This window comes from Aplidium turbinatum, chromosome 6 (assembly GCF_918807975.1).
Source record: "Aplidium turbinatum chromosome 6, kaAplTurb1.1, whole genome shotgun sequence".
NCBI lineage: Eukaryota > Metazoa > Chordata > Ascidiacea > Aplousobranchia > Polyclinidae > Aplidium > Aplidium turbinatum.
In genome coordinates, this window is record NC_137477.1 from 8,716,355 (window position 1) to 8,737,317 (window position 20,963).

Genomic DNA, 20,963 nt, shown 5'->3' on the forward strand with positions numbered 1-20,963 from the left:
CTAAAATGTAAAAAATACAGTAACCAAAGTGGCCACTGGCCTACAATATTGTACTACACCAAGATAAGTGATAAAGCACAAAATACACAGTGAATGAAAGTGCAATTCGATATTTTCTCTTATACACACTGTTCAAAATCAATGCCAACAAAATAAACCAAAAAAATAGTTGTTTATGATGTACATATTTACATTCAGCCTACGTTTAACAACATGTAAGGCACACATGAAAAGTGTATTTATTATTTGTAACACCATTTTGAAAAAAACAAAGATGTTTGCGATTCACAGACGTTTTCATCTAAAAGTACAGCTCCTGAACAAGGATGAAACGTTCATTTTGCGGCAGGTTTATAAACAAAAATACATTGAAAAGTCATTGCAATTGGAATTTGATACAACTTATACTTGTACATGCAATTTTTTCTTTCAACTTCACACAGCATTTGATTCAAAATTTGTAAACTGACATAAATTAGCTTCTGCACAACTTGTCAGGTAGCCTGCTCAAGTGCTCATAAATGAGCCTATGCAAAATGTCAGCAAAAAGCAGTAGGCCTAATCAAGTCAAATCCATAAGTAGCAAAGATCAACAAAAACACTGTCACCAAACTGATCGTTGATAAAAAAAAGTATCTATATCTTTTAAGTCAGAACACCATCAGTTTTAGCTTCAGATGTTATCATCAACAAAAATGAAAATTAGAACATTGTAATTCATTTCAAACACTGAGGCCATGCATTGTAAATACAGTAGACAAAAACCTTTCAGCTCAAAGGGGCTGTGAAAGAAAATAATATTCTTCCATTAGTTGGCAAAGCACAAATACTCTTTCCTCACAAGAAATGTGATAAATCATAAATTTAAGTGCAAGCTATCATACATACACAATTACACATTTGCTCTAACTGAACAAACAGCAAAAATTACTATACTTTAGATAAATTTTCTATCACCTTGAGTAATCGACAATTATTGCTCATAAAAAGTATTTATGTACAGTACTAACTCTCCTTTGGAGCTCACACTTGTTTATTCAGACAGCTTTCACTGGTCTTAAATTCATTTTATGTACAGTTTTCCCAATCAAATTGGAACATTGAATTGACAGAACAAAATTGACTTAATCTCAATGTGATCTGATTAAGTGAGGTAAGTGTAACAATTTTCTTCAACAAAAAAGATGTCATTGTATATACCACCACAAACAGTCAATAAGCTGACCAATCAAATTAGTTTGAAAAAATATGGCATTAAAAATGAAAATACAATCAGAGTGACAGTAACATTCTGATGGGAATTTGATTTAATGTATACAGCCAGCTGCTTGACTTTCATACTTTTACGTGATAATTTGTGGTTACAATTGGTTTTACTGGTTTTACGTTGGAATTAGCACAATCAACTTTTTGGTCCTCTGTTCTATCTGCCACAGTGCGCTGACGGTGAGCTTGGGTAGTTCTGTATATCTCTTTTTTAAAAAACAAAGGTGCTGAAAATGATGAATGTGTCTTCATCTCTTTTGTATATTGATCAAATTTTTGTTGCCTTTCAGCATAGCTTGTTCTGGCTAGATTAACACCAATAACACCCCAATACAATCTTTCTTGACTATGTATATCGTGTGGCACAATGCCACCAATACGGACTTTTTTCAAATCATGAGTATATCTTGCATAGGCAGTCTCATAATCGAGAATCAAAGAATGAAGACTTTTAAAACACAATGGCTTATCCATAAGGTCGTGTCTTCTACTCATTCCTAATGCTCCAAAAAGTCCTCCGTGATATATACCCAGAACAACATGATAATACCTATGGCCATTGAAAACAGATTTGAACCCTATGGGAAAACGTTCCACATTTGGTAAATCGTTTGTTAAGTATATTGCAAGGATCACTGCTTCAAGGCATTTTATTGGAAGAGCTTCCCTTATCATTTCTTTTGCTTTGTCCATAAGACCAGCTATTGGTCGTCCTTTTTTAATTTCAAACATTTGGGTTCCCGTGTGATTATAACTAAAACTGTTAATAAATTCTTGAACAAGCTGCATGGACTGGCTGACAGGCATCTGAGGATTTAAAACAGGTGGACTTGCAGTAGGTACATCAGCTAAATCACTGGCATTTTTAATTTCATCCATGTCTTTTTTGGCATGTGGGTGAATTTTTGAAGCATATCGCCACATTCTATTCCAAGTTTTTTCATCAATAGGAAAACCATGTTTATTCACATAAAATGCTCCAGCTTCATCATCAGAAGGATGGTCTTTAGTTTCCGGGTCCTTATTTTCCATGTAGAAGATTCTCAAAGTACTTTTTTACATTTGACATACCAAAGTTACATTTACAACACACTTGCTGACACACTTGCTGTTAAACACACTGCACTTATGTGCACATTTTAAAAGGCATAAGTTCCTACATAAAATATATCAATTTATTGTTATGAAATAAATCCATTCCAAAGCAAATTGGGCTTGATACATGGATGGATTAATTAGATTCTATTGTACTGCATATATGTGGTTCTTCTTGTTTTTGTTAAATTCTATGCGCATTGTTTTTAGGTTCTGTGGCTGTGCTAGCTTCAGACATGTACTATATTACACAAACACCTACCTATTCACTATTCAGGCACGTTTTGAACCATTCAATAACACGAGACAATTCACATTGACTGACCTGTCGCAGAGACATCTCATCAGTAGTAGGCCTACCTACATGGTGACCATGTACTAAGTGTTTAATCTTTTTTTAACAGAGTTTGAATACACATTAAGCTTACAGTTTGCTCAATAGCTTCTCTGATGATAACTGCTGTGCTATGATATAAAGAGTCGCTGTGCAGTGTGCAAATCAAAACCTTCAAAACCTTCCAAAAATTGTAAAAACGCAAAAACATGATTACCGTACACCACTACAACTCACTGCAATATACATCTTACTGCAATGTACAATTGTACAATGTACATCCCACAAGAGGACTATGTGATGTAAATTCTACTTTGCATATCTTGCCCAGGGATATCTAGAGAAGGGGATACGAAGGCTCAAAGCGATTGCCTTATTCTCATGACACAACTAGGGTGGTAGTTTGTAGTGCTTTAAACATGTGTCTTTTTTTAAAATCATAGAAAGTTTTGTAGTGCAGCTGGTACAATGAGCTACAGAAGACAGTTAGTAAATGTTACGTAGAGCATATTTAAAGAATACTTGTTTACAAAGACAGTTGAAAAGTTACCAGTAAGCTGTTTTTTTACAAAGCCTGATGCGGTAGGCTAAATGTAAAGCAAGTATATGGGTAGTTGAATTAACAAGCAACCATGAGCATGCTGTGATTATCCAGGCCTGATGCTAATAGCGCAATGCAAGTTATCATAACAAGATTTATTAAACTACTATCGGTGCCAATTGTCATTTTACAATAAACACAGATTATTTACGATAAACAGTAGCGAGACATGGATATTGAGAGAGAGTGAACTGGCAATCCTGAGAAGAACGGAAAGGTCAATGGTGAGAGCAATGTGTGGGGTGAAAACGAGAAGGGAAAAAAGGACTGAAGAATTGTTGGATATGCTAGAGATGAGAGAGACCATAGACCAACTGGCAAGGGCAAATGGAGTAAGATGGTATGGACATGTGATAAGGAGGGAGGAAGGAAGTTTTCTTAGAAAGGCACTAGATCTAAAGGTGGATGGGAAGAGGAAACGCGGTCGTCCAAGAAGAACGTGGAAACAACAAGTGAAGGATGAATTTAAAAAAGTCGGACTGAAGGAGGAAGATGCAAGGGACAGGGTGAAATGGAGAAAAGGGATTAAAACAATTGCTGCGCGGAAACAATCGGCCACCCCCACTAGTGGGGAACAAACCGACGATGGATTATGATGATGAAACAAAAGCCCTTCTACAAGGTGATTGAAAAGTAACTCCCTATTTTAAAATAAATACAATTTATTCAAATGCTATATCATGTTTCTCAATTTTTGTGTGTATATTACTTAATGTATGGCAATTTAATTTATGTTCTTGTTTTCCTTTCAGATTTGTTTAAATATTGTTCAATTTCAATCTTTTCAAATTTATTTTATTTCAAAACCCTACGAAAATGGCTGGACGTCTTACTCTACAGGAACGTGCCCAGATAACCGCGCGTTACGAAGTTTGGGGATGCATTGTTCAAGTGCAAAGATGGTGGAGAACTATTAAGGGAAAACATGCCCAAATTGACCCGAAGACGATCAAGAATTGTCATAAAAAACTTATGACCACAGGATCTGTGGCTGATACTCAAAGAAGCGGTCGTCCTTCCAAATCCAGAGATCCTGAGGTAGTGCAAGTTGTTCAAGAAATGTTTACCTGTAGCCCACATAAGTCAATTCGTCAAGCAACAAGAGAAAGTGGGCTCTCCTTTCATTGTGTACGTAATGTGCTAAAAAACGAGCTTAAATGGCGTGCTTGGAAGCCGCATTACTGTCAAGCACTCTCTGCCGAAGACTTTGACATTCGTATGGAGTTTGGTGAAATAATGTTGGCTTGGTTTAGAGATTGGCCCAACCTCTTTAAAAATATTCTATGGAGTGATGAAGCTGTATTCCACATAGGTGGATTTGTGAACCGTCATAACTGCCACTACTGGGCGGAAGAAGATCCTCGTGTTACCTGTGAAAAAATGCAAAATCGACCCAAAGTAACGGTATGGTGTGGAATGACTTTTGATAGGATTGTGGGTCCTTTCATTCTTCGCGATACCATGAATGCCGAAAGGTACCTCGCTATGTTGAAAGATGAAATTTGGCCAATTATCAGTGCTTGGGAAAATATTGAAGATTTGATTTTCATGCAAGATGGAGCTCCTCCACACTTTGCTATTGTTGTTCGTGAATGGCTAAATGCTCAATTTCCTGGAAGATGGATGGGTCGTCGCGGTTCACACGAATGGCCGGCCAGAAGTCCTGACTTAACACCCTGCGACTTTTTTCTCTGGAGTTGGCTGAAAGAGGAAGTCTACTCAACCAAACCAAGAAATTTGGAAGAACTTGAAGGGCGAATACGAGAAGTTATGATTTACATCCCGCAAGAGTTTCTTGCGAAATCAGTTGATGCGATTCCTGGTCGACTTGAGAAGCTGGTGGCAAATAAAGGCGCCCATATCGAATTTTAAATAAAAGCCCATGCATTATACTTCCTTCTCATATTCATTAATTGTAGAAATTATATTTTAAAAATAAATTATAGTTTTTTTAAAATAGGGAGTTACTTTTCAATCACCATAAAGTAAAGTATAGTCAGACATAATAAAAGCCTTCGTATCCCTGTCTTTAGATATCCTTGTTCTTGCCCTGTGCAGCCAGTTACTTTTGATACTTATACTGAAGTACTTTAAATTCGCTGCAGTACAACTGATTTTTTGTCAAGGGCTGTCTGAGGATTAATTTTGAAAAGTACGGTACTTAACCTACCATTCTATATAAGAGCCACTGGCTTCTATCATGTAAAGGCAAATTGCAAGGCCTATTGCAAAAATGGCCTTCTCGCAGCTAGATGAGCACTTTGGTGAGATGTCATTGTGACAGGACTGCAGCAGTAAATTGTCTTATTTCAAGTCGGTCACAACAGAATGTCTTGATCCCTCATTGATATGCCGGTGTATCACTTTTTGCACCTAGTACTATCTTTTTTGTCATCGACACTTTAATGATAAAAAATAAAATGATATGATATATAACATGACATATTATAGTTGTTAATTTATGTTAACACCTACATTTTCAAAACAAATAGATATCATACCAATTAACAAACATGAATAGTTTTTAGAATTGAGCAATAACACACTAAAACATGATAGAAAAGCTGATACCATTAACATATATTATATAAACATATACAAAAACACCAGCATTTAGTACAGTGAGTTATGAATATGACTGGTTGCGAACATTTACTCCATTTTTATTCCATGTACTATCGTACAATATTATAAAAAGTTATTATAAAAAGCCTAATATTATAAAAAGCCTAATATTATAAAAAATTACTTGTTGCAGTACTTAGTGTTTCACATAATCTGAAGTTATGGGCTCTTGTGTAATTGATACTTGGATAAATCTGCACTAGTGCAGTATCGTACAATTCACACCATATAAACCATTTAAATATACCGGTACACCTAAATAGTATGATGAAGAAAACGATGTAATGCTAAAGAAGGCAAGTTCAACATTTGTATTTTTTTAAATACAATAAAAAAGCAAAAACATACATGAGAAAGTAAAAATGATCAATTTCTAATCAGGTATGGTAAAGTACCAATTTAGTTGCATGTCTATGAACATTTTCTATTACGCTGTATTTGGCAGAAATACTGGTAGGCTACTGGTACACAAAATCTTAAACATACTAGCAGCTTACAGTCGTAGTTAAACAATTTCAGCTTACATTTAAGTGAGAAACATGCAATAGTCCCCTTCATTCAGGATACGTTTAGCCTATAATGAAAAATTAAATGAGATGACTCATAAAAAGACTTCTTACAAAAGTTTTTCAAATTAATCTTAACAGTTAGGCTAATCTGGCACCAGTTAGAGTCATTTTATTGGAGTACCTTGTCTGGACATGAAAAACGTAAACTAAGTCTAAGAACTGATTTTTAACCTATACTTTTTGTCAAGATTTAAAAAAACACTTGATAACAATTATTAATTTTGAAGTTTGTGATGTCTGATGTCAACAGAATGAAATCTTTTTGAAATGCATCTAAGACAGTTCTAACTGTGGGGCTTCCCCATCGTTGTCGTGGCAACTATCACATAGAAACTTGTTGGATCATTTTTTTTATTTAAATTTTGAAATGTAAGAGATAATACATAAAAAAAAATAGACAGCACTGCACTGAATCGGATAATTCAAATTTATTAAGTTAAAACTTTCGCCACATAAGTGTGATTTCTCCAGTAAATAATTTTATTCAAATAGAATCAGGATAGGCCTACAAGAGAATGATGGAGATATGACCTGCATGACAGCTTACCAGAAATGTACGTATCAATCAATCAAGTTTATTTCGGTATAGCTCCACATTCATTTTCAATGTACACATCAGTAGATATAACAAATCGCTTTTTTGATATGGAAACTACACCATGGAGGCACCGAAAAAACCATGCGGTTATCTAAGTCAAGGTGCCCCCACTATATGGTGATGTAGATGATGTATACGCCACAAATTCTACGCCGCAAACTTGCGGCGTAGACTTTTTGTTTACGCTAACGCTTGCGGCCACACTTTTTTGGATAAGTTGCGCTTGAGGCTACGCCGTAAAGTTTTCGCGGTTTTTTAGCGCATAGCGTCAACGCATACTTTTTAATGTCTTTTTTTCGCTACAACACGCCAATACCTTCCAGCGCTGCAGTTGAAAGAATGTTTTCAATGGGCAAAATGTCAGATGAACACTTTCAGATGCTTGTGTTTCTTTGTGGAAATTCAAAATAAAACTTTTTTGTTTCGAGTGGTTTATTTATACCGTGTGAATGTTTGGCACCTAGCAAACAAAATGAGTTTACGCTAGTGTATGCGCTGACGCCGCCAACTTTTTTTACAAGTTACGTTAACGCATACGGCGTATAGTTTTTCGAGCGTTTGCGTTTACGCTGACGGCGTCAATATTTTTTGTATGCGCGTAGGCTACATCACTGCAGCTTACAGACCTGCATAACAGCTCAGTTGGTTAACGCGTAACTTTGTAAACGAAGAAGCTTCAAGATCAAGCTGCGCTGGTTCGACTCTCGGGGTTTGCGCTCTAGCAACGCATACTAAAAACTGCTCTCCATTCAGCGGCACCTAATGGATGGAATAATTTCCCGGCAACAACACTTCAACAATCGGAAACTTCACTCTGCGTCAAAACTCAAAAGCCTCTACAGTCTACATGTAGGCAGTGGCGCCGGCAGGGGGGGGCAGGCGGGGCAGCTGCCCCCCCAATGTTTTGGGCATCATCTTTTTTATTTTTTATTATTACATATTAATATTATTTTTTTAATATTTAGATCCCAACCTCAAGTAAGTCAACTCAAGTTGTAAGGAGGGGGGGGGGGTAAAAGCTCTCTCTTTAAAAAAAAGTATGAAAAACCTTGATGACTAAATTGTGCAGTAAATAAAAAGATTTTCTACAGAAGCAAAGATATAGACTTTTTAAAGTTTTAACTAACGTCACATTGATGTAGAATAATAACAACCTGTTAAAGTTTTGATACCTCACACTCCCATGACTTCTTCCGCGCGCATTTTGGCATTGGTTGCTTGCAGTGATTCTTTCACTTAAACAAAACGTTTTGTTTCAGCAGTTTTGAGTTGTTCGATTCTTAAGTTGTAAAGGAGACTCAATTTCTCCATTATTTATCATTTATGTTTCTTCTTTAATCTCAGCAGAGTATAAAACTTGTAAAAGTTTGTCATCCATACGACGTCATGAATGAAATTATATCTCAAATCGGCGTTATGACGTGACATCATCTGAACATTTTACGAAATAATAAATTAACAAATTCGATCGTCAAAAGTGGTTTGGTGGTGGTAAATATTACGTAATGAAAAAAATGTGATAAGGTTGGAAGACATGACGTCATGTGTTTTCAATGCAAATTGAAGTTTAAAATTTATTCTTTTGTTCATAGTCGTAATCCACCTTCAAAGCGGTACTACAAAGAACAATTTTCGATAAGGGGGGCATCAAGAATAAGTCGACATGACTTTTAACCCTTAGAAGGTTGGGCTCCTAGAGTCTTGCCCAGTTTGGGGGGGGCTGTCGATTCTTCGTATGCTTTAGAAGTGATATCTCTGTTATTTTGGCACGGTTTCAAAATTTGGGATTCACTTTGTAAAAGTACTCACGCTGAGCATATCCGAAAATTAAAACTATGTGAATTTTGGAACTGCTCATATACGTTGAAATGTTGAGGTCACTTATAAGTGTAATTTGTAGCGTGAGTTTACACATTATTTTTTGGTAGAGTAATGAATAACGTGCATTGTAATGTTGTCATTAATTTTTTTTTTACATTATTTTACATACAGCCAATGCCCTTCACGCTGTGAAACAGTTAGGATTAACGAGACATTGGCCAAATTAATTACTTTCATCCAGCTGGTGGGAAAATGTTTCACAATTAGAATATGAAATATTTCAGTGGATGTGCTGAGAAATGCCTTATATCTTTCAATTTATACCCTTTATTCGCTCATAATTTCAGCTCAATAGAGGTGAATAAAAGTTAGGAAAAGTCAAGAAATCTCGTAGTCGCAGCCTCAGTGGTTTTAGAGATACAACTGTTGATACAAAAAAGTTGAATTGACAGCCCCCTCCCCCCAACCTTCAAAGGGTTTGCATTGAGTCAACAGATCTATGCCTTAAGGTTTACGTCAGCTCCGGAGATCAGTAAAATATAAGGTTGTCATCTTCGGTGCAACAAGACCATTGATTGATTGGTTTAGTGAAGATTCGTAGTCCCATTGCTTTCATTTTGAGTGATCATACTGAATTTATTCCTACAAGACGTTACGTAATGAAAAAATATATAAGTAAGGTTGGAAGACATTACGTCATGTCTTTTCAATTCAAAATGAAGTTTAAAATTTATTCTTTTGTTCATAGTCGTAATCCTCCTTCAAAGCGGTATTACAAAGAACAATTTTCGATAAGGGGGGGCATCAAGAATATGTCGACATGACTTTTAAGGTTTACGTCAGCTCCGGAGATCAGTAAAATATAAGGTTCTCATTGTCGTGATTGTAAGCCGCGGGAAATTTTTTCTCTAAAAAACAGATTCCCGGGAAGCTAAACATTTTTTCCAGCCCTGGTAGAAAACAAGAGAAATTAAATAATATACCACTGTCTTGCACCAGTGGCGTAGCCAAGGGAGGGGTTCGGGGGTTTCAACCTTTCAAATTGAATTTACGGATGTTAATACATTGTTTACAAGAAAAGATTTAGCCTATGATGTAATTTCTCGTCAAACTGTGCAAGGATGCAAGCCATCTGCAACTGCTGAGATCGCTTGTTCGATCTAGATTAACATCTAAACAGCTATTCGTTATACAAAACTTAAATATATCAGAAATAGCCTAAAGTAACTTCATTGTCTCAAAGCTTTTTGTTTGACCCTCATCAAGATGTATGACCTCTATGACGTTACATTTTCTAAACTTTGGGTTGACTTCAGAGTATAAAAGTTAGTGACTTACCGGAATAAGATCGCTTTTTGAATCAACCAAGGAGAAAATTGATAAATAATAAAACTGTAATAATCTCGCAAAAAAAAAAAAGCAATCAACCTATGTCTCTAAAACAAAGTTTGCCTCATTTTAAACGAAACTGGATTAAAAGAGCGAGTTTTGCCAATGCCAAACATTCAAATATCTTAGTCTGGAATTAGCAACAAGAAAACATAGAGACTTAGCTTTACCGAAAAAATGCCGAAGAAAACGTGATCTTATCCTTTTGCTATGCCACCGGACAGCACCATTTTACAGATATATTCATACCCACAATTTTGTTGAAAATGCTCTCAAAATGCACCAAACTGAAAGTAATTTTTCAAAATTTTCTGGGGGAGGCCCCCCCAGACCCCCCGCCGCTAAGGGTCGCCTTCGTCGAACACGCCATCGGGCTTCGCCCGCCTGCTGTCAACACCCCCCCTTTCAAAATTTTTGACTACGCTACTGTCTTGCACTGTCAATATTTTGCCCCCCCATTGTTGAAGGTCTGGCGGCGCCACTGCATGTAGGCTATGCGAAACTACCAGGAATAACCTATCAAGGCCTTGTCAGTCCGAGGATAAAGATTAAAAACCAAATCAACCATGAGAATTCGTCTACAGGAGACTATTAAGCCGCTGACACTTTTTTGCACTGACATTTGTTGAAAAGGGTTATAGGCAAATTGTTCGTAAGCAATTGTTCGTAAAACAATTGTTTGTAAACTGTTTTACGTAAAATGAAATCCGTAAAACAATTCTTCGTAAAGCATTTCTTCGTATAGCCTACATCAAATTTTAACTGCATGCACGAAAAAATGCTTTAGGAAGAATTGTTTTACGAAGAATTAATTTTACGAACAATTGTTTTACGAACAATTGCTTACGAACAATTGCTTTACGAACAATTGCTTAGTACGAACAATTTGTCGGACACCGTTGAAAAGTACCGTTTTCTACTGTTACAAATTCAAATAGGCTACAGTTGGCGTTGGAAAAATTGGTCGGTTGGTTTTGAATCTTTATATCCTTAGACCGACAAAGCCTTGATAAGTTATTTCTGGTAGACTCGCATACTTGTAGAGGCTTTTGCAGTTTTGGGTTTTCTAATCAGGTTTCTAAAACTGTTGTAGTGAACTTTCAAAATTACGGTAGCCTAACTGTTTTTTTCGTTTTCCCAATAGGCTACGCGATTTTCGTAAAAATGTCTACCTTGCAGCAGCTGAAGGTATCCAAGGCTACAAAGCAATTAAGTTGGACCCGATAGCCTATCTATAGGCTACTTAGCAAATATTCGGACTCTCTTTGAAGCAGAACCTTCTTAAATTTCTTTGTGTAGAGCTAAGTTAGGTACTTATAGCCTAGGCTATAGCCTACAAAGATTAACGCATTCTAGAAATGTAAAAGGTGTTTAGGAGGAAATAGACATTTTCGACAGGCGAAACAACAACACGGCGGGTTTGTGTTATCCTTTCGTGATTCGTCCAGGGCCCATCAAAACTATCCGGACATCTAAAAATGCTGCGCTCCAGCTCAAATCGATGCCAATCCAGATGCAACAACAGGTTAATTGGCCTTACGCTCTTACACCGGTGTTCCAGACAATTTTTCACCAAATCAAACGTCATATAAAAACCGTTTAGCTCTACTGAATATTACGTCATGGAAGTTGCTAGAAAATGTGCCAAAATTGCACATCGTTCATAAGACTTGTGTCAAACCTGTTTGGACCTGTTTGGGCCTGTTTCAGTTTGAAACCTGTTTAAACAGGAAATATTACATCAGCTTTAAACACCTGTTTGAATGACTTCATAATTGTCTTCCATTATTGCGTCACAGAACTGCATATGTGAGTTTGAGATATTGCTATCTATTCTGGTCATTCGTGAAATGGTTGCTTGAAAGTTGGCCGCACATTTAACTGTTGGCTTAGTGCTTGCTAGCTGGACAAAAGTTCCGTCTTTTATCCAATTAATCTGTTCTGTAGTGACAGTTTTTAGAGGTGTACGGCGTTGCACCCCCTCGTTTTCGGTAGCCGCGGGCTAATTTTACAGAAATACAATTTGAATAGACGTTTCAAAGGCGTGTTTCTTGTTCGGTCATTGCATGCAGACGAACGGATTTGGGAATCTTATGTTACAATTTTCCCACGAAGAGATTATGGTTTACCGCTGTGACCAACCGGACAGATAAATGTTTAAAATTCTAAAAAAAAATGAAGAATATGTAGTGTGGTCTACTAGTAAACATCTATAGGATTCGTCCGCCCCGATAGCTCAGTTGGTTAGCGTGTGACTGTTGGAACAAAGAAGCTTCAAGATCAAGCTGCGCTGGTTCGACTCTCGGGATGTGCGCTTGAGCAACGCACGTTAAGGACTGCTCTCCATTCAGCGACATCTAATGGATGGAATAATTTCCCGGCAAGAAGACTTCAACAATCAGAAACTTTACTCTGTCAATCTCGGTGACCGGGCCTGCGTCAGTGATTCAAAGCCTCTACAAGTATGCGAAACTGCCAGGATTAAACTCTGCAAGAAGCTTTCCCAGTCCGAGGATAAAGATTCAATCAATCAATCATATGATATAATACAATCTATATGATACACAATTCATTATTCAAAAACAAATTTAGTAATCTCATTGGCTTGTTATTTACCGTACTCTTAGAAACTATCATCTCGTCCGAAACTTCAAAATAACTCTCTACTTTCGTTTCACTGCGCTGAAGAGATCCGTAAGATCGAAACATTGGCCACTGTTCGTAGGCTAGTTAAGATTTAGCAATATCCTACCTTTTTAGACATTAGCTTTAAAGACATAAAAAAAGAGTCAAAATAAGTTACCGTAGGCTATGTAATTTTTACTTTGTGTAGAGCTACGTCATGTACTTTAAAGGTTATTGATATTTTTTTATTCACTTGCAGATAAATGTTTCCTTGCAAAATTCACCTGCAATCAATGCCAGGTACTTTTGCTTTATAATAGAAAAGATATTATTTTGCAGTGGAATGCTAGCACTTAGTAGAGATTCACACTGAACATACAAAACTGTTTTCAGCATACAAAAACGTCGCACAAAAAATGGCGCACGTTTTGTTTCCTTTTACCATTCATACTACGAATTTTTTATTTAACATTCACACTTGGAATACAATTTCTGGTGTAAATGGTAAAATGAAACAAACATTGCGCCATTTTTGGTGCGACGTGGGTATGTATTTTGTATGATGAAGACAGTTTTGTATATTCTGCGTGAATCTCGTTATAAATTGTGTAAATTCGCTGCTGTGGTAAGTTATGCGTTATCTTTCTGCTTTGTCTTGCTAAATTATGCTGATTTGATCCAAGGTCTGGGCTGCTTCACCTTCATGGTTCTCTAAGAGCTTTAACTCAATAACAGACCACATTTTTACACGACTTGCTTAAAAATTTTGTTGTAGATTCCAGAGCAGTGATTCTCAGCATTTCGTGGTGCCTTGCAGGGACTCTTACAGTTTATGTCTCCTGCTTATCAATAGGAAGCAAGGTTTGAATTTTTACTGTTTGCAAGGCACGCATGTGTGTACTGTGCAGGGCCTCCGAGAGAAATCATGACTGGTCGGGAAACAATATGAAAAGTGGGCCCCAAACAAACATTTTTCAGCAAAAATACAAGGGTACCGGTAACGAATTTGTATCATGCGTTGCATCATGTGTCTACAGTGTCTTAAGCCGAACTTGGCTACTTTCCTCATCGTGAAATTGAATTCTTTTAAAATTTCAATTTTAAACAACATAGCCTAGGCTATATATCTAAGTTATATGAAAAAAACTTCTTTCAATATGAAAATCAACAGAAATCACTCGACTACACTTGCAGCAAAATTGCCATTGTTGGGCAAAATTTTTTCTTGAAAAAATTGCAGTGAAGTTTTTTGATGTGCACATGCACATCTCGTACATGATGCCTTTGCTCACGGCCGTTGGGAGGAGAATTCGTACCAAAACGATTCTCTAGGTCCCGTACCAAAACGATTCTCTGGCCCCAAATAAAGACACTTCCAAGAAAAATGCACCATATCCAAAGAATGCAGTACCGGTAGTTTGTGAAAACTCTCTGGTGTTTGGGCAGTGTGGGCGTGTTTGCTGATGAGTTCTTGTCTGTTTGTTGTGTGGAATCCTGGAAGAGTCGCTTTTGGGTCGGTGATAACGTCTCCTCTCTTGACAAGTCTGCATCACTGAGTCTGCGTTGGTTCCAGTCATGTTGTGAATCGAAATTGTTATAGGTGGTAATTTTAGAATATATCCTACTACAGTAGGCTAGATAGAGGAAAAATTGTAAACACACAATGTGGGCAATGAAAATAGCTCAACAAAGCATTCAATCCATTCCGAACCTTTTGCAATGCAAAGTTACAGATCACAGCATCAAATAATAAAGATTTTGCAAGGTCTAATTTGATGCACAACTCGCATAAACTGTTCACTCGGTTTTGAGTCGTGGTGGAGCGTAAACAATTCTTACAAATTTCAATGTGCTAAAACCACGTTTTCAACTCCCAACCGTTGGAGGACTGGAAGTACTGGTTTACGTAACAAATTTTCAAAGTAACAAAAATATTTGGAAAAGTGTTTCGAAAGTTGCAATGAATGATTTCCTTGATTAGATCCAACTCTAGTGCATTTAAGCAATGACATCCATAAGCAGAAAATAGGCAAAAAGGTTTTAGGCTACTTCCTTCAATCTTGTTTGGACACTTTTCGAAATATGTTGGATCCATTATCATATGCCAGGCAAACGCAGTTTCTCATGTCAAGGTACAGTTGGTCAAGCAAACATAATACCGTACACGCTTAGCCAAAGCAGCACTAGTTTTCAAGTTAAAACAAGATAAAACGTTCAGTGATAGGCTATTGAGATCAGTAGGCTTAACAGCAAGATTTCACGTATTGAAGCAGTTTAACATAGCCGGACTCGATACGAGAATGGTTTGTTCTTGATCAGAAACATCCAAAGTAGCATCTACAATGATCGAAAAATACTTGTAACTACGCATTTCATTCAAAAATTTGTTCATTTTTAAGTTGATAAATTATTATTTTAGTAGTAAAAATGGGCCCCTTCAAAAGTGACAAAACGAAAAACTCCTCGTTTTTCCTTTACAATGTTATGCTAGGGGGGAAAGTAGCCCGACTTCCCCCCCCTCTCGGAGCCCCTGGTACTGTGTAGCCTATAGGAGGCAGTAGCCTAGCCCATATTATTTTGTTCAGCCGTCTGATAGTAAGTGAAGTGTCAAGCCAAACATAAGGTAAACATTTTATGATCAACCTAACAAGTTTGAAGCTTGCTTTTCAAATTACACAATTAGTAACGCACGCAACTCTTTAAAATTTTCTCAGATAAATAAAATTTAAACTAATTACGTGGCTAATGTTGTTAATAGCAACAGTTAAATAAGCTCTTCAAAAATCTCCCCTAATCACAATTTTTATACTCAAAGTTAAAATCACGACCCTACTCATCTATGCAAAGCTTCTATTCATACCAAGGTAGCCAGATTTTCTATGCTGTTGTTTATTATGTCCGTAACTTGGCCATATAAAACTGGATTTTTCAAACTTGGCACAATGTGACCACTCGTCAAATTGGGCTTAGTATTATCATTTTTAAATTGGGCTATGAAATTAGCTGTTTGAACTTTGCGCTTAAAGTTTAAAAACATTTAAAAGTATTTCTTGTTTTGTTTTTGATTTTACGATAATTCTCAAAACATGAATCCTGACAATATGCACAGTGTAGTAGGTTATTTATAATATAAAAAATATCCAGCTCAGAGGTTTGGTGGTTTTCGCTTGCTCTAGTGCTAGTAATTCTGGTTTTTCGTAGGTCTGAGTTCAATTCCAGCTCGAGTCATACCAATTCAATTTGTAAAAGGAAAAAACACGTTTTGAACGCTGTGTTTGTGCTATTATATAAGCTGCTGCTGTACTTTTAATGCCTAACTTCAGACAACTTCAAAGGTCAAATATAGTTGTTACAGACAATCGTTCCCCAAATGAAACGTCACATAACTTACGTCATGGAATATTTTAAAAAATGAGCAGAGATTGCAACATACTTCGTAACACCAGTAAAACATTGCACAAACCGTTTCAACACCTGTTGGCCATTTTTTGCTGAAATACAATTCTTGAAAAAAGACGTTTTCAGAAGAGTGTTTTTTCGATGTTATCGCATACAGACGAAAGGATCCGGGAATTTTACGTTACAACTTTCCCACGAAGATATTATGGTTTACCGCTGTGACCAATAGTTAGCATAAAACAGGTAAACATTGACCATCGTTTTATTGCGAGGTAAGCTATAATGTGCAATTAACAAACAGGGTAACAGCACTTTCCTCTCGACAAAGGTTTTGCGCTCAATTTGACAAGCTATTTTGCGTTTTAATTAAATCCGTTAAAACCGGTTAACAGCTAATGGCCCACTGGGCCACTTGTATTGCTGTTTGGTCCCATCTTTACCTTAACCTCTACATGTAAAAAATAAGTTAGCATTTAAATAAACGTGAAGAAGCAAAATAAACAATATAAGCACTAAGCAGGTATGGAAACACTCAACTTTGCGTAAAATCAACATCAGTTCAAGCGTCATCTGTGCAAAATAAAGTGTTTCCAGTAATGGCAGAAAGCGACAAGTCCTCTTTCAATAAAGCTTGCTTAACATTAGATGTTATAACTTTCTTGAAGTTTGAACCTTCAGCAACAAAAAGTGTTCATGATGATGAATATGATACAGACAATTATGGTCTTCCAAGCCTTTCTGTTCCTTAACTTGGGCACATGAGTGAAAATTGCTTGACTAGAAAGCAATTTTCTTCTGCTGCTTGCTCAGATACATAGATTTTTGTTGATCTTTGCTCGTTTCTCTTTATATGTCATACCTAATAGTGTTACTAATATTGACCCCGATAGCAATGAGAAGCCCGCCCCCTCCAAATAAGACCCCTTTAAAGAAAACAAGTGGATTTTAAGGAATACACGGTGTTTTTCGTTCCTGGAACCTCTAGAAACTTTTCAAGCCCCAATAATGTACCCCGGCCCGAGTCCAAAAGCCCCTTTGGATACCCTGTCAACAATACTGATATGCTACTATGTTGTTTTCTCCAGATTCCTATGTCTGTGGAGGTGCTCTTTCAATAGTACTTGTCAATTTCTGGCTGCTTTTGATCGTTTCTGGGTATTTGCCAATTTTAGAACTTTTTTGTTACTTTTCTGTTCAAAAATTCCTCAACATTTTTTTTCTAAAACTGCTATGCATTTCATTGCTCGTTTTTTCATATTGTTGCTTATTATCCAGCATTCACATCCGTAGGCAGGACTTGCTTCCACGTATGATTTCAAGACTTAACTTTTGATTTCAACTGCCATGTTTTGATAGTTAAAAATTGCGCTGATTGTATCAAAGATTTTCCGGGCAATCTTAATTTTCAGTTACAAAATATAAATTAAAGAAAATCACTGTGAAGGTCACACAACTTCAAATCACAAAATATTTACGTAAAATTTGCAGTAATCGTTATCGTGGCAAGATACAGGACAGAAAAGTCTACTGCTGAAGACTGTGGCATGTGATAGAATTATCATGGCTACAATTCCATTTCATCAACATTTCGTCAACGTCAACAACGTTTTTCAAATGGCGAATTAAACAGTAAGTTAATAAATTAAATTAATTGAAAAATAAAGTTTGTTTGTGTGTGTTCGCACAGACACATAGCTAACGTTGGCGACCTAACACGTCAACCGATTTGAAACTCGGCAATGTGTGGGCTTTCACCGATTGCCAAGATTAAAAATGAATCAGAAATGCCCATTTGTTTCCAACGAAATTCTGCCGTGTTTCTGGAAGACAATATGAAGAAAAGCATTTATCAGAGTTGCATCATGTTGTGCGTGTTTGTGATATCACTGCTGATTGGGCCGTTTATTTCAAACGATGCTGGTTGTTAGGACATCTCGGTTTGGTTACTTTTTTAGCCTCAACTGTACACAATCCGCTGATTACGATATCTGGAAAACTTGAAAGCAACAACATTAAAAATGACAAGAATGTCCAAATGGCAGTCATGCTTCCTGTAAGCGTTTAAACCCGTCTTGTCATCATTTTAAAGGAACAAATATTTGCTTTTGAGCTATCTAACGAAAACGAAGGCCTCGAATGTCGTAGCCTATTTTGGTTTTTCTTGTATCAGATTTATTCTTGCAAGCCGCAGCAAAGTCTAAGCAATCGTTGCTTTTATAAAATTTATTTCTGTTTCCCCCGCATTCTTCTTTTGTCTGTCCGAAGGTGTAGAGCTCACATACGTCTTGCTCGTGGTTGTAATGCCTGCAATTTAAAAGATTGTTGTTAAATGATTTATCTTTTTTTTACGCTTTGTCGAGGATGACAACTAGTCAAGTTGGCTACATGTCGAATAATACGCTCAAAAAATTTTCCTGACAAAAATGCCAGCGACTTATGACTATGGAGCGATTTTTTGTTACTAAAGTTATTTTTTGTTGTTGTACCATTTAACAAAAGAAATGTAGAACCAAAATTTCATGGTCGTGGGGTCAATATTTAAGAAATTATAAAGTTACCAAAAGTCACTTTTTGTGTTTTAAGGTTACTTTTCATTTCTTAGGTCACTTTATTTTGCATACTTTTTGCCTAATTCCCTTATTTATTTATCTTTCATCGCTACTGTAGAGATGAATTTACATTCTATGTAGGCCTAATGCCAACACTTTTAATATATCTTCTACTATGGTACGGATTTTAGGTTTGCACGAGCCCATGCTTGTTCGCATCGCGTGTATTTCCGAAAGCTCGTAAAGTAATTTTTTCGATGAAACAAATGGTGTTAACTATATTTGACCACTTGTTTTCCCTGCAACAGCTAAAATGTTTGATTGACAGAAACTTTCTGCCAGAGAATGTAAAACATTAGGCTACATATGTGCAATTTGAATGTGCAACTATAATTTGAGCACAAATTGAAGCTAATTTAAATGTGTTTTTTTTATGTTGAATTGCTGCTTTTTCTTTCACTTTCTTGTTTTTGTTGAATAAAGTTACTTTTTGGTTACTTTTTTGCAAAAATAAAGTCACATTTTTGAACTTTTTAGGTTACAAAAAAATCGCCCTATTTATGACTAATAAAACGATTAATGATAACCCCTTGCATGCCAACAAAGCAACCCACCTGCAAGCCATGTACCTATGTCATTTTAATCCTTCATAATAACAGTAAACTACGTCAAATCCTATTGTTTGGTTAGTATACCTGTCACTGCACGTCATTGCATGTGATTTTGTTTAAAGTTTGTGAATGTTAAATTGAAAACTTAACAGCTTTTTTATCAGCCTTATTGCAACGCGACACAAAGTATTGTCACACAGTAAACATTATTAGCAGTAAATTATTCGCAGTACATTATTATTAGTTTACGTAAGCTAACCTTAAGCCATATCTTAGAAGCTAAGTTTCATTAACACATTTTGAATATCTCCTAAACTTTAGATAAAAAAATTCACAAAATTTTTAACTCTGTCCAAGTAGCAAGCGGTGGAATGGCATAGCGGGAAAGGCGCTCGCTTTCCAATTATACAATCCTGGTTCGACTCCCAACTAAAGCTGGTTGTTGAAAAGCACCGCGCCATCATAATGAAAATCTAATATTTGTCTCATTTCCCGATGCACGGCATCAGTTATCTTTATTATTTACTCAGTAGCAAAGACACTGAAATAGAAAGTTCGAGAGAGCTCACAGATTGAAATATTGACTCATTTCAACAAAGGTCTTGATTGAAAATACGTAGTTAGTGGCATGGGTACCTCAGCGGCCAACATTTGTGGCTCAAAGACAAGACTAACGTGTCAACTCCTATAACTACACTTCAGAAAAATTTCTGTCCATGAACAATTAATTTTAGGTTTAAGATACGTCATTAAACTTTTCAAACATTAACGTCTTTTTGAAGCCTCGAATAAATAATACAATGTTTAAAAAAGTATCAGGCTAAATCGATTATTTTATTTTTATTAGAGCTTTCGCCATACATTCTGTGACTTCGTTGCTAAGTCATTATTCAAATAGAATTTATTTGAGTGAGGATATATGATGCTGGAATGAATATTATTAACGACACCATAAGAATGTTCAATATCAAACACAAAACCAAGCAAAATACAAAAAAATTGATTAATACTAATATTAATAATTATAATGCCAACATGGCAATATAGGCTATATGATATAAAATATAATACAAAGAAGAAAATACATGCTATCCATCAAGTCACACATTAGTAGTGAAAATTCTATCACAAAAATGAATTAATTAGTTTAGGGTAATATTTTCTGATTTTATATCACGAAAATAATTCTGCTACACAATCAAATTAAAATCTTACCAGACGATGTAAAATGGCCTACAACGCCCGCCTTCCCAAGGAAGGTAACAATCTTCCTTCTTGAACATAACAGCGCTTTCAGCTTCAAAACAAATTTATGCAAGCAAGTGAGACAGCAGATAGGTCAACTGTGTAGTCTTTTTATGTGATTAGATACTTTAAGCCCATTTTCATGCAATTACAGTAATTAGGCTACACTGGTTAACACAATTTTTGGTGCAACGAAGATGGGTTTTGGGGATTTTCGAGGGTGGAGCCTATAACTG

At 36.3% G+C, this 20,963-nt stretch overlaps 1 protein-coding gene across 1 annotated transcript; it reads right to left on the reverse strand.

Annotated features, from left to right (window-relative positions):
* LOC145771537 (tubulinyl-Tyr carboxypeptidase 1-like) lies at positions 1–2,418 on the reverse strand. The gene has a single exon (XM_082583236.1). It carries the CDS (start codon positions 2,296–2,298, stop codon positions 1,336–1,338), a length of 963 nt encoding a protein of 320 aa, XP_082439362.1. The 5' UTR covers positions 2,299–2,418; the 3' UTR covers positions 1–1,335.
* Between the last annotated feature and the right edge of the window lie 18,545 nt (positions 2,419–20,963).

What these genes read in the sequence shown, in the direction of transcription:
- LOC145771537 (XM_082583236.1), bottom strand. Translation starts at nt 2,298, where the DNA reads ATGGAAAATAAGGACCCGGAAACTAAAGACCATCCTTCTGATGATGAA.